This window comes from Ips typographus, linkage group LG6, assembly GCF_016097725.1.
Source record: "Ips typographus isolate SLU linkage group LG6, UJ_Ityp_2.0, whole genome shotgun sequence".
In the NCBI taxonomy this organism is placed as follows: Eukaryota; Metazoa; Arthropoda; class Insecta; order Coleoptera; family Curculionidae; genus Ips; species Ips typographus.
Genome location: NC_138427.1, coordinates 11,354,278 through 11,369,833, shown reverse-complemented (window position 1 = coordinate 11,369,833; position 15,556 = coordinate 11,354,278). Strand labels below are relative to the sequence as shown.

Genomic DNA, 15,556 nt, shown 5'->3' with positions numbered 1-15,556 from the left:
CACATGTTTGGTTAAAACATTGTTTAAGAACGGTTAAGTCCTAAATGCTGAATTCATATTAGTACGTCAGTTATTTTATTAATCGAAAAAGTCACAGTTTTTCTTGTTGCTTATACATTTATAAACGCGATATCAAAAGAAAAATGCAAACTTTTAAATTTACGTGATTGAAATTCTATCGCCCACCCTTCTATCCCCAATCTTTCGTGAAATATTTCCTCCATATACGTTTGGGTTAGAGGGCCAACTTCTAAAAGGCTGTATGCAGTAATGGAAAAATATGCGCATTTATTTGAACTTCTCCATATAGGTAAAACGAGAGCGGGTCTACTTTGGCAGAAGTCAATATTGGAATATGGGTGGTGTCGAACAACCACTACGACCCCATTTTAAATCAGCAGGAAAACCGCGACCAAACTGGTAATTTGTTTTTCTCTTCGAAGTGAAACGTCGACCTTTCTCACTCTGATCGTATTAAAAAGGAGCGGGTCACACGTGCTTGAGGAAAATTCCCTCAAAAACGTGGTTCAAACACATGCCGAACTATCATAAATTTCACTTCTTCATTAACTTATCCCAGACTAAATTATACGGTTTTTGGTGTAGTGTAGAGTAAAAGGACTTTATTAATTTAGAACATGTGCAAGGTTGAAACTGCAGTTTTTGCTTCAGCCAATTTAAATATTAGGTTTGTGAGACACTCTTTAATTAAAGCCGAATTAGCTGCTTTGTCTTGTCATATATGAACAAACGTGTGTCAATATTGTATATAATTGAAGTAAAATGAACAAATCTAAAAGCGCTTAAAACTTCAATTATTAAATTCGACTAGAGAAAAAAATGAGATTATTTTTACAAAAAGAAAATTGAGTGCCCTTAGCGTATAGCGCTCGTTCTGTGTGCTTTTTGCTCTTTTTACCTTTCTACCCAGAAATTAGTTTTCTCATTCCGGCTTCACAATTGAATGCAATTTTTATTGCTAAAAAACAGCGAAAAATTCGATCCTCTATCTGCAAATTTCTATTCTGAAAAGTCGGCACAAGTATTTAATATCTTACCCTAATATGAACGTGAAACCCAATTTAAAATCGGGATATTCAGCAAAATTTCTCTCAACTTTCTATATTAAAACATTGTGCTCGTTAAAAAATATGAGATTCAAAGACGTTTCCAACATCGATTAATCGTTACCGGCAATATAATTTTCCGAAAACCTAGATCACTTGTTATGAAGATCCCGTTCCGGTTCATCGGCTCGAAATTTAATAAGGCTTAACAATTTTCCGCTTCTCTCCATGTATACGAGCTTGTTAAATCGCGTCTTACTTTGACATTCGAGAAGGAAACAATAATTAATATTTAAAGGGGCTTTAAAGGCTCAATTCACGAACGGAACGCGCCATTAAGCTTTCGGACTTACTTCAAGCCTCTTTTAAACAACTTAAAATCTCTCACTTAAATGATCGTCGTTATAAAACAAATTTCCGTAATTAACTTACACCAGTCGAAACGGGAGACATCTTCAAACACCGTGCACTTATCAGCATTGTTATGTAAATATTTCTGTTTTCTTGTAGGGAAAACGTACGCGAAACTGAAAATTCAATTTGCGCAACTCATTAAAATTGTCTTTGAACGTGCACGTAAATGCTATTAAAACTATAGAAAAATAAAATATGTTTCTGTTCTAAAGTCATTGGCCAATCAGACGAGTGCGAGTGTGTTCATTTCTGATGGTTAGGAAAAACCACGCCTACTGACCAATCATACTGTCAGATAACAGTTAGGGCACTCAGTCACAGTTAGAGAATAAACCTTTTTTATTGGTTACTCTCAATTCAGACAAATGTTTGACTTAGGTTAGCCAAAGGCCACGCCTACTGACCAATAATATATGTTTAGAACAAGGTCACGCCTACTAGCCACGCCTCCTATCACGATTTACCAAACCTGAAAGACATTTGGAAAAACTCAAGTTTTCTTTTTGACATCCAAAACACAAGTGATTTGAAATAAATGAAAAGTCTTTCCCACTCTTTCACCCTTTATGTATATAGAGAATAATAAATAGGGTTAACTCGACCTTATGAACTTTTGCGATTAAGTTTAGTGATAAGCCATTTCTGAAAAGCGTATAAAATTTGTAAAAGCGGGTTACAAAGCCGGGACCATAATTTATGCGCCCCGGATTCTGTTTCACTCTATATGGTTAATCCCGTTTAATTTATAGGGTTCGAATATGTGCAGTTTTGCGTTTAAAGTGAATTAGCCATACTGACATAACGTAGCCAAGCAGTAATAGAAACTAGTTATTTTAAAAGGGGAGTGTCAAAAAAAGGCGGAGCCTCAGACCACGCCCTGAATAACAACTAATAATAATGAAAATCAATTCTGAAAGTCTTCTTGAGACTATTCATTAAGGGCTGGATTTCTACTCATTAATAAAGCTTTCCCTATTGAAGTATTTTTTTGAAACTCGTTTTAATATGCAAACTTTGAATAAAACCTCCACAAAACTTTAGAGCTAATAAAATTGTTGTGTTTCATAACACAAACATTGAAAAACTCTACCGAGGTAATATTTAGAAGCCAATTACGTACGTTTTGAGCCGGAATTTGGAAAGACCCTAAAGCCTAGAGGCTTTGTATACCCAAGCAAATTGAGTCTTAAAGCCTCGTTTATATTACTTAACAAGTGTTGTTTTCTTTGACAAAACATTGTTATTTTACAAGTGGTGTTAGACCTTTAGGTTGGGGATGGTAGAAAAAGCATTCAATCAGTCAGTGTGGCGTTGAAATTTTCGAATCTCGGTTCTTGCCGCTTTCGCCTTTAAAAACTGGAAACTTCGCGAGCAACTTTGTCAAGATTAGTGTAAAGACGACGGAAAGCTCATAAAACTTTTAAAGCTTCTCCTTCTCTGCATTAAATGCCAGCTAATTATAGGGAAGTAACTCGATTTTCGCTCTAACCCAGAACCAGGGCCCGGAAAAGTTACTCTATAACTATTTCAGTATTTAATTAAAGCTAGACTAAACAAAGAAACCTTATACTGTCATCCCGTCTCAAGTTTTTGCCTACTTAGTAGTCAAAATGTATAAATTCTCGAAAATAAGGTTTAGGACAGAAAAGGACCTTTCCTAGGAATGAGGTCGACGTCAAGTAGCCATAAAATGTTCTATGAAAATACGTGCAGCTAAAAGAAACTGCATTTTAAATTGGACCCTTTATATCTTGAAAACTCAACCACGGAAAATTGCATATATATTTTGCAACATAAATATTCCATTTTAAAATGGAAAACCGGAATTTAAATGCAGATAGACAAACATATTATGCATGTAATATACAACAAACCTCCGTAATCAATGTTGTGATCTGGTGACAATGTTCTAAATTAACACTTATACTGACACCAACTCGAATACATGCAGGATAATATACAGTAATTCAGAAAGTCCCTCTCAAATCCCTCTACATTAGGAACACACAAAGTTATGATGAGACATTCCTACTCGGATCCTCCACATCCAGACAGCTGGAGTTAATGCGACATTACATTACGTCTTTCCATAATGATATTTAAATTTGTCTGGAATACACACCTTATTCCAGATATTTATACTTTATGATGTCACTAGGACAAAGTAGAAGTGAGTAAATTTCCAGGGTGTGGCAACGTTTGGTAGACTGAAAAAATTTGTCAGTGGGCGTGGTTAAATCGTTTTCTAAATTGCGATTGGTTGTAGTTTGATTGGACACGCCCTTTTAGTAAGAAAAGTATCTTCAGATTGGACGAAGGGTGTGATTTCAACACTTTTGCCCTTCCTAGTCATGACAAATTGGTCAGTAGACGTTGTCTAGCCACTATTATACCTATACACTTAACTGTTAGTCAAACTATACAGATCTACAAACTTTGTCCATTAATTAGCGGTAAAATACCAAAAACGCATTTTACAAGAATCGTCGTTCCTCTGAATAATGCTGCAAGGGACAAAATGAGAGATTCTTATCTCAGGCTGACGTCGGTTCATGTAGATGCAAATGGATTCCGGCTGGTTGAAACAGATGGGCCATTTGGAATTTATTGCATGGTAAAATTTAGACTTTCATAGGTTTTTTTCCTAACCGTTCAATTTATTTGAATCCGGCAAAACTGTGTAGCAAACTATTTATCACCGCACCCACACAATTGATACGACGCTATAATTTATCAATCATAATTTTACCACCCGAGTTTATTACGGCCCTTACGACATCCTTCCTTATATCCGCAAAAGAGAATTTTCATTTTTATGTTCGTGCTTTATAACTCTTATAGGGGCTTACAAGTTCATTTTTCGATGGAATTCCGCAGCAATATATCCTCGTTCCAGTAGTTTCTTTACTAAAGTATAGTTCGCAGGAAATTCTTTATCGACCAGTGGCTATTCTAATAAAAACGATCATTTGTTCGTATAAAGGTACTTACTCAAATGGTACTGGATCAAATAGTCGTCGTCTGGAATTTTGGGCATTTTCTGAAAAGCAGCATTGATGGGGGCGAAGATTGTCAATGGTTCGAACTCCAGGGTGTAGTTGCACACTTGGCAATTCCGCATTCTTGTGTAAAACTGGAAAAAAAACACTCACTTAAGCGTTTCTTTAATAAAACTTATTTAAGCCTGGGAAAAAATTTGTTTGAGATGAGTTTTTAACTTAAATGGAGGAAGTTTAATCTGCATTTTAAATCTTTCCACTTTTGTCAATTAAATACAGATTCATTTTAGTTTGCCGACTTTTCTTATCCAAATCGACTCTAGCTCAAACTTTAGTCTCTTCTTACCATACATAAGCGATACCCGACTTTAAAATGCAAAACTCTTCAGTAAAGGATGATGTGCAAATTTTGCGTGTTCTTACTAGTTAAACAGCTATGCAGACTTGTAATTTTATCCATTTTATGTGAATTTCTTATAAAATAGTAATACAACCTTTGAGTACACCAGCAACATTAAACCTTATATCGGTAGAGGAATTTTTGCTTCAGGGAACAAAACGCGTCCCATTACATCCAAAACAACAGGATAATGGGACCATTGAGGATGAATACAGACAAAAAGGGGACGAACTCACTTCGTATCTAGAAAGCCACCTTTTGCATCTTCTTCCATATAAATAAGAGTAGTTAAAACTATCAAGACGTTGTTTAAAGTTAATTGTTCTTCCTGGGGAGCTAAAAGTTATTAACGCAAAGTTCTCGAAGTCCTATTTCAAAACTTGCGAAACTCGCGGTGTTGGTTTTAATTAACTGGGATTTATACAAAAATAACTTTGTTAACTTGAGCGAAGAATATGGAAACTATTAATTTAAGTTCAATTTGAGTTAAATGAAAAGCAATTGCTGAATATTGTCCTAAGTTCAGTTAGAATGTTTGGGTACCTAAAACAGAAGAGTATATGTATAGAAAATACTAGTACACAGCATAAAACTAACAAGTTAAGCAATTCTATGATTTGTGGTGCTCAAAAATCCTCTGAGGACTATAACTTTATTAATTGGCCACCGTTTTGGGTGCTAAAACCCACTTTAATGACCTAGCTCCGTCGTAATTTATGCAGTAACAAAAGGGCCGCCCATAAACATGAAGATCAACATTTCGCTTTCTGGCTCGACGATGTCCGACTTGGTCGGAATTATTCCCGCAAGACCTGTTTCATGGCGATCTGCTAATTCCGTCTGAAATTTTAATTAAAATCCACCCTTATCAAACTCGGCGGGTCTTTTGCAATATGCGCCTCCTATCTCTACTAGTTTGGACGTGATGTAATCTGTAAATTATGACCTTTAATGATGAATTAACTGTTTTAGTATAAAAAGTGTGGTTAACACAATATTACACCGCTTTCAATGTATTGTTGTTTGACTTCCTCAATATACATAACAAAACAAAATCCATTATTGCCTACATTAATAGAGTGGACTACTAAAATGATTGCGTGTCCACCTGAGTAAACTCAGCCAGTTTTTAAATGGGTTTTTAAATCCCATTTTAAATTATATCTCTCCATAGGACATTTAAATTGGGTTTGTGCACTTTTTTAGGTTTACAGGCAGTTTTGTTGAGCTGCATAAAATGGGGAAAAATTAACGTTCTAATATCTTAATTTATGCTTGGTTTACGAGTTTTGTAAGGCCTTGTTACGGCATATAACAAAAGACGGGCACACCAAGCCAGTGATATTTCTTCATTACTGCATTGCCCTTAAGCGAAAAATAACTCCAGCTAATGAATGTCGTAAATTAAAAGGTGCGACACGGCCTAAAAGCTTACACTGCAGAAATGTTTTATTTTTGCATACATTTTGCATCAGGTCGGTAAGGAAATTTGACAATTATAGGGGCATTAATCATAATAATAAGGACTGCGGATTACTTCCAAAAATGGTGCATAATATATAAACTCCCTAATTTCGCAATTCTGATGCGGTTTAGTTTCCAATTTATACTGATAAACAATAAATTAAGATAAACAATCACCACTACATTATGTTATTTTGTTAAACTATAAAGTGGTGGTATTTCATTGGACAAAATGTTTGTGTTCAATGCGGTTAAACAGGCAATCGTCCATTTTAGGCAGTCCATTAATGTTTTAAAGGTTTTTAGTCTATTTTGCATTAACAATCATGTTTTTATAGTTCAGTATTGGGAAATTTTGCACAATGTGTTTTATTGGAGTTTCAACAGATTACTTACTTTAGTGCTTCATTTTTTTGGTTTCAGACTTTTTCCCCAAGGGATTTTATACTACTTAGGACCTGAGAAGTTTCCATCATTTTTCGACCGAAATAGTCGAGGTACTCAGCCTTAAAGGGCTTCTGCAACCCGCAGCCGAACAGTAAAAGAGCTCCTTGTCCCTTTTATGTTTAATAATGTATGATAGGCGCTACCAGCCTTTGAAGTCTTTGGCTAGTTGTTTATGCATTGTCTTCTCAGGTATTTCGAACTATAGAATCACAAATCCTATAAATTGCAAAGGGAAATATCCTGGAAAATACTTAATACAAAATATACCCGGTAATTAATTTTTGATCGTTTTGGTGTTTTTGAAAATCATACGAACCAAGTGGAGGAAGACGTTTTAGAACTAAAAATGAAACGAAAGACGAAGTTTTTTGCTATTTATAAATGCACTTTCCTATGCTGTATTATTTGCTATTGCAATTTTCATTTTCAGCATTGTTATCCTCTGCAAAGCAAATACCAAAAAAATAATTAATTAGTTTTTGTTTAAATGTAATTAAAATCCAAACGTTTATGTACAAAGTAAACAGTACTTAATTTGACGGTTTAATTTAGTCCAGTCGAGGTTGTACCCAAAGGGCATACAACAAAGCAAAATGGAAAACGAACTATTATATGCTTGGTTTTGATCGGGGTTTTGATGCAATATGAGGTTAATCAGCCTGTGAATTCGCATATCAAATTTCCTATCAAAAGGAACATAAGAAATGAAGAAAAATCCCTGGTTTGGAATTTTAGTGTTTCATTAAACCAGCCCTTGTTCGTTCTTAAGTGACTGTTATCTAATAAAAGATCGGTTTGTTCCAAACGCAATTAAATCCCCAAACCTAGTAGTTTTGAAATTAAGGTTGGATAATATCGAGCAACTTGCGCAATTTATAAACTCCTAGAAAATAAATTTATTTTTTATTTCCAACCTTGGGGATCACGATATTTTTCAGCTCGTAAACCGCACCGATCACTAATGTATAAGAAACTAAGTTCGATGTTAAATTTCCTCACGTTCCTGAATTGTTCATAATGTGGAAAGGGCTTAGTGCATCTCATCGGGGTGCAAACGACCACAGTGGGTGCTCTTCCAGACCCGGAAACGTATTGATGCATTCCAATGGGGACTTAATAGGATTTTTTCCTGTATTTGTTGGTTGGTTGTCACCAGTCTTGGTTTTACTCCATGATTAATTTAACTGGAAAATAATATTTTCTGTTGGAACAAGCTGTATAGTTTGTTGCGGTATTTTCCATTATCTCTATTTAACGTGGTCATACGGCGTAAGCGAATTTCAATATCGAAAACCAGAAGCATGTCGGTCCGGTGCATTTTATTCTCCTGGCTTAAAATCCGGTTCAGAATTTCGTAAAATGTTCGACAATATTAACTATCTGCTTGATCTTGTTGCACCTGTTCATGGAGCTTCCATACATGTTTTAAATCCAGATAGAAGGCATAATGTAAAATGTAAACTATAATTTGTTACAATTACATTTTCTGTACTGGTGGTGTATTGCATATGCCTTACTAAGAAAAAATAATTTTTACTATGTTTGGGCTTCATGATTTTGCTCATTTTTTAGTTTTTGGACCAATTTTCATAATTTTGCTCATTTTTTCATTTTTGGACCAATTTTCATAATTTTGCTCATTTTTTAGTTTTTGGACCAATTTTCATGATTTTGCTCATTTTTTAGTTTTTGGACCAATTGTCATGATTTTGACAGAAACTTTTTTCCATATTTTTCAGTGCTAGAAGAAAAACATTCTAGTGGGCTAAACTGGATTTTTCCACTTCTATCTCCAACATATTTGTTGAAGCTTTTCGAGCATTTGTGGTCGACTTTTAAAGTCCATAAACGTGCTTGGATTTAATATTTATTTTGTTTTTGTTTCATATTAAATGCCCTAATTAATTTAATATCACGGCAAATAATTCAGAAATTTTCACTTCCCGATTAAACATTAAATTCATTTAGTTGCGGTATTTTACACTGTTTATTTTATATTGTGTCAGTTTTGATATTAAAACAAAATTATGCTTACAAATTGAAATGCGTAAAGCTAGAGAACATTCCATTTCCCAGTCTTTCAGTCAGTTCAATATATTTTCTGAATATTTCCTAGGGAAATGCAGTGTTTCAATATTTTTTGGTAGAAAATTAAATTCCTTTCAAACCTGATGCATTGCTTTGTTTATGAAAGGTCTAGAGGTGAATTTATAACCGCATTCAAGCCACATTACCAGCAGGAGAAACGTTACAAATATCATAACGTACCTAGTAGTGAGTGTTTCAGGAAAATTCCTGGCGCATGTTTCAGTCGGATTGCAAAAGAGAGCAACGCAATTTCCATTTTCAGGAATCCAGGCAAACTTTTAAATTTAATTTTTCTCGGTGCTGGTTTTCCTGCTAAACGCCCCCGCCCAATTTAAACATTCCGAAATAAAACTAAATTTATATTTTGCTGCCGCTTTATGCACTCTGCAATCGGTAATTGAATATAAACTGGATGAAAGTTGATGTTATGAAAGCGGAAAATGCCCCCCTAGAGAAAAGTTAAGTGCGAGGGTGAATACATAAAAATCAAACTTGTACTGTACGGAAGTACGTGTAATTCAGCAAATTGGGTTTTGTCGAAACCACCCCTGGCATTAGGGTCCTAAAGGGAAATTTATGATCTTGCTGTCTGGAGGGTTCTAATTGACAATGATGTAATATTAATAAATTCTCGGAGTGATGACTAACTTCTTTTTGATTTCCTGACTAAATTTAGTTCACAGTGAATTTCCCCCTTACTAAAAAAATTGTGTACGTCACTGCAAGTAAATTTCAAATTATTCAAGCATAATTTCTTTTGTAAAGTTTCCGGAGCTCATTAAAACTCTGGCGGTCTTTTGTTGACGTTTTACCTGTGCAACACAAAAACTAAATTAGTCCTAGAAAGCTTCCTTTGGCTTCCACTACTTATTTCTGTTCAATTTACCTTTACTCAAAGGAAAATTGTTTATTTCTCTTGCAATTATTTCCAATATCTTGGTCTCTTTTGCAGTTACAAAAGTAATACCGCAGAAAATATTTGAATTTAAAGGTTCGGTCGAAACGGAATTGGAAAAGTCAAGAGGGCAATTTGCTTTGATATTGTATTTTTTTAAATTTAAAAATTGCAGATATTAAAGAGTTTAATTCAGGACAAAGGTAAAAAGCGCGATACAAATTACCAATCAACACTAAATGAAGCGGACTTTATTTTTAAAAATTAAACGGGGACAAAGAAGTAACATAAATCATTCTATTTCCATTAATCATAAAACCTCGGCTCTTGTCCCAGTCTAGATGTGTATGAAACCAGATTTTGGGTTAGATTTACCTAAATTTGAATTGAAGATTTGAATTGAATTAGTATTTAATCTATATTCTGTATTTTTAGGTCCAAGTGGATTAGTTGTGGAGTACGTGTAATTATCGATTAGCACGGAAGTTTGAGAGTTCACAAACCACGACACCCGATACTCAGCTTTATGCGATAATCTCATTTGCTGAGGAACTAAATTGATAGAGTGATACTACATAATAGCGAGGAGTTGAATTACGATTGCCTGCTGCTTAACTTATTATACTTTACACTTCAAAATGATAATTGGCGTCTTTACAAACTGGAATAAAGCCAATTGTGGTAATTGTAATAACATTGCTGATTGGGGTTCAAAATGGACGGCCTCGGCTCCAATAAATCCATCATGGCTGACAGATACAAGTACCTGACTCGAGTCCTCGGAGAATTATGTTACAATTTGCTATTTGAACTGTTGCGAGACAATAATTTACTCGCTGTTCATGCAAACATTGCATACAACCGTCACCAGCGAATTGAAACTTTCTATAATATCCCATTCATCCTCCCATACAATTCATTTCCTGTTAAACTTTATCGGCTCCAAGATGAATTGCAATATAAGTGGAAAGTATCAACGTATTGAGTTTAGAGCACAAAGTTGCAAATTACTTACAAGTTTGCTGACAAACATCTCCAGAGGCAAAATTCAGGAACGAACTATATGTGTCTGAAAGAGAGGTGAAATGGCCAAGGGATTAAGTTTTTAACTCCATTAAATTTTCATATTTCACCCGCCACATAACACGTATCTAGTGAATTTTTTACTGGAACAAACGCAATCGTTGCCATGTAATCTCACAACAACAACAAATAATGCGTTTCCATTTACAGAAAAAAACTACTCATTCGGCTCAGTTGGAAGCTCCGGGGCTAACAATATCTCTTGAGTATAGAGCAGTAATCGATAATCATCGAAAATGTTCCTGATGAACTATTAAACGGATTGTATTTTTCAGTTTCAACGTCTATAAGCAAACACAATATAACACTAGAAAACTTTCTAATTAAATAGGAAACTTATTGTACTACAAACTGTTAAAGGTAACCGGGAACTTTTGTTCCGGTTGAATTTCTAATTTAAACTGTTGTATAAATAGTAATTTAAACTGTAATTGAGCTTAGTGCAGTTTGGAACAGTTTCAAGATATTTTGATTTAGTGTGTATAGGTATAGAGTTTTACTTTGGAAAGGGTTGATTAGAATGGTTTTACTAAGAAAGTGTTATATCTGGGGATTTTTGAAGAAAATCAGGTTTAAAAGTCTGTTAAAGTGAGACTAAAAAGTTTTCTAAAGTAAACACTTTAAGAAGTTTCAAGTTTTCCAAGATAAGACGAATATCCTCAAAAATCACGTGGCTTCTCACATTTATTGAAAAACTGATCAAGTGATTTGGTGAACAAGTCACGTGATTTTCAAAATGTAGGGAAAAAAAGTTTGTAAGCCAAAAATCAGAAAAGCTCACATATAACAATAAAGTTAGGAAAAATCAACTGATATTGAAAACCTCTAAAAAGTAACGAATTACAGGTCAGGTTGTTGACAAAATTTATTTTCTTTTTTACTTAATGTATCTAAAGAGAGTGATTATGGAAGACGTATAAAGATTGTGACGTTAACTTGCCATCGCAAGCCATATCTGTCACATTCTAGTTATCCTATGCCTACAAAAATTCAAAATAATTTTAAATTTTCGTGTTTATACATTTCTACAATTATTCATATTCAAACCAAAGTTTCTAAACTGAATTTTCTATATTTGTTATTTAAGTATAATTGACTCAATGAATGATGTTGAGTGTTTGATGAAACTCTCAATTTTCCAATCTGAAATACTTAAATGATTGCTGAGATTTTTCTTTTTTCTTTCTCCAGTGTTTTTTAAATCAGTCGGTAAGTTATTGTTATTTTTACAAGCAAATGCACCTCTGGAATCGAAAATAATGGAGTGTATTTCAAGCTCTCTTCGGATGAATTTTCTGATTAGCACAAAAGTCCGCTGTTTTCCCATTTCGGTGCCATATTTTCCGTTTTAAGGAAAATTCGCGAAATATTTCATCGTTACTCCGTAAAAAAACCTCATTCATAAAATGCCTCTTTTAGACGAGATACCCAAGTAAACAATTTCAAAAAATAGTCCAACTCTTGGTAAACATTTTTTCATTTTCAAAGCCACATTAAAAAGCGTCTAATTTCCTAAAGCTGTTTAATGAAATTACTGTTTTAATTTCCGGTATTACACAGAAGACAGTTACAGAATAAATTTTGGACGTTCATTTTCTTGAAAAGCTGATATATTTGTTGTCAAGTGAGTTTAGGGTGTAAATTTACTTTAACTGAACAAACAGCGTTTGCACTGACACGGTTTCTGGCATAATCGGGATAATATAAACATTGCAGGCACCGTGTAACCAAACAAATGCTTTCAAAGGATCTAAATCCGTAATTAGTATTTAGGTCTGAGTTTGAAAGAAATTATTCTTCTGCAAAAATGTTTTGCCGCAGTCGCAATAACGACCGATAAGCAAGTTAACGGTCATATAAATGCGAAGCACATTAGGGGGCTAATAATTTTCCCCCGGACAGTTTGCAGGCTCCAAAACTAGCCAGATATTTCATTATAAAATGTGCATTTTGGCGAAATTACGAATTCATACTGCCGGGCATGTAATTTAGCACTTTGGGTGTTCCAAACATGAAACTTATTTTTCAAACGCGGCAACGGATAATAAACGAGAACGGATGACAGAAACCTTTTGCCAGAATCGCATCTTAGAGTAAAGAAGAAATAAGTAGTCACGAGCATTTTATTAAAGGTACGATTAATCTTGGTGATTCTAGGAGTGAAAAATTTCTGTCAAGTCCAGTGCAATAAAGTTTTAAGACGTACGACGAGATAGATCGCACTAATATTTCAATCTGCAATTCGAGGCTTCCAGGATTATACTTATTAGGGTCCCGTCAAGAATTTAGTGCTCCGGATTCGAGTTCTTTGTAGATAAAACTCGAAAATTGCATAGTGAATTGGTACACTGTAAAGGAAACTAGATTTTATCTAGATTAGTAGCAATTTTTACTATTAACATTTAGAAAAACGAATTAATATTTAAATTGAACCACAAGTGCTGTAACAGTAAACACACCGATAGTTACGTAATTCGATGTTTGATTTAGGACATTATATTGTAATTAACAATTAATAGTAATTTTTGTATTTTTACAGGTTTAACCAGAATATCGACAGAAGAAAAAAAAACAAAAAAAATACAAATAAGGACTTGCAAACTGTGGGCAACTTCTACTAAACAAATGATCCAAGTTGGGGTTGAGGAGATTTTAAAATTTCAATAAGAATACTCACTTGCTCTTCACGTTTACGAGATGTTGCGATTAAATTTTTGGACAAAAGTGCAATTTTGGAAAATTTTGTTCCATTATGGTTACATTGCACAGCAAAGCGTTTCTTGGTCCAAAAGACCTCAAATTAGGTGAAATAAGTAGAAAAATCAGTTTATATTATAAATTGTAATTTTTCAAAAAAATTCAAAGAAAAAGGATAAAAACAGCTTACCCCAAACCAAAATAACATAACACAACATAACATAACAGACCCAACCTTTCACAAATTGTAAAAATGGCTTTTTAGTCAACATTTTTAAAACTAAACTGGTAATAAAAACTAAAGTAAAACTCTAATTAATACTTGTACTAGTTTTCAGTAAGTGTATGACAATATTTTACTTGTAAAACTGGCCGAATTTCCAACTAAGTTGTTGAAAAAGTTTAAGTTGGCAATATTGGGCTTCAATTAATTAGAAAAGGGCGGGTGCCAACGTTAACTATGTTTACCGTAGCTATAAAATATAGCCTTGCATTTTAGCATTGCGGGCTTTGTTTGGCGGCTAATAATCTGGTTCGTTTTAATTAAGTCCACTTTAGTTAATTAAATGTGGATAAAAGGCTTTATTAATTCATGCACGAGATAAAACGTATTACTAATCACGTTTTAAAAAACCTGAATTTATTACACCCTTCCGGATTGAGGTGACCTTTCAAATAGAACGATTTTAATTAAGAGTTTTTATTTGCAGAATCCTAGATGCATTTCCAAATTGTTTAGAAGCAAAAACCGTTAATTGCGAGTCAGTTAATTATGAATTTCTAGGAAACTAGAAATAAGGTTGAACAAATAAAACTACTATGGAATAGTGAAACTTTATAATTGTCTACATTTCCTTGCTTCACCTTTTGCTAGAGAATCCGTGGAATGCAAGGGATTTATAGCAAAAAAATAGGAATTCCTTCAGTTAAAGTAGCTGGAGTTTTTATATAAATGGTCGTCGTACCTTTATAAGTTATGAATTGAAACTCTATTTTAGGTCAAAGTTATACTTTGTTTTGTCCAAAGCTAAACTTAAGTACAGTGTGAGTTTTAGGATTTTCGGGAAAATGGCAGCAAAGAGATACTTATGACCTGATTCAACGACTTTCCCAACCTTAATCTACTTACGAAATTCCAAGTCATCGAACAAATTTTCCGCTACTCCTGCCCGATTCTCGCACGGTAAGTTTCATTGAAAATGGGGCGGTTGAAAAATTATGTTAGACAAATTCCCCCGACTAAATTTAATAACCCGGCAAAGGCAAAACCGATAACCGAAAGTTTACAACGTCAATATGAATTCGCGTAGCCGTGTCCAGCTATGCTTTCTCGGTCCTGAAAAGTTCCGGGAAAACTTGTCCGAAGATTGGAAGTTTGCAGCTTTGTGTGCCGTGACGTGAGTAATAAAGTTGCTCGAATGTCCTTATATGGGGGCAGTAGGGGCCCATGCTGCTGCTTCCGGTTCGGTATTTGAGTTTTGATGACTTTATTATTTTTCAAATAACCCAAAGCGATATTACTGATGTAATATATTGACTTTGAATCAATTTTACGAATAACTTAAGTGCTATTAAGCTACTCCTTTCAACTCCAAATTAGCTACCTTAAAGTTTCCTAAAAGGATAGTTAAATACTTGCGTAGTTGAGTTAAAATTCATTCGACCGTATTCATAATTTAAACTTTCGAAACTCAATTATTCCATAATGTCGTTCATTACACATGTGATGTGTTTGTGTCGAGGCTTTTTCGGCAGTCAAGCGGCCCTTTTCACCCTTGTGTAAGCGCACCCTTTTGGGTCTTTTATTCGATGCCGATTACAGCCCTTTAGCATACCTAAAAAGGGCAGTGCACGCGGTTGGTTAGGAAAAAACTAATTCAAAATATAAATAGTGTCCCTGGTTGTTTGTACAGCCATACAAGATGTTGTGACACAATAGAACAGGGGTGGCTTGTTGTTACACGTTAGCTACAGGGAACAACATCTGCAAAATGAAAAGTCG

The 15,556-nt window shown here is 34.4% G+C and overlaps 1 protein-coding gene across 3 annotated transcripts in view; it reads right to left on the bottom strand.

The window, feature by feature from the left end:
• Positions 1–15,556, bottom strand: part of Fas1 (fasciclin 1 Fas1 domain-containing) — a 44,139-nt gene that overhangs the window by 10,836 nt on the left and 17,747 nt on the right. For all 3 annotated transcript variants that reach the window (XM_081981119.1, XM_081981121.1, XM_081981120.1), the window contains exon 2: positions 4,473–4,614. In XM_081981119.1, coding sequence (XP_081837245.1) covers positions 4,473–4,614 — 142 coding nt within the window. The remainder of the gene's footprint in view (positions 1–4,472; positions 4,615–15,556) is intronic.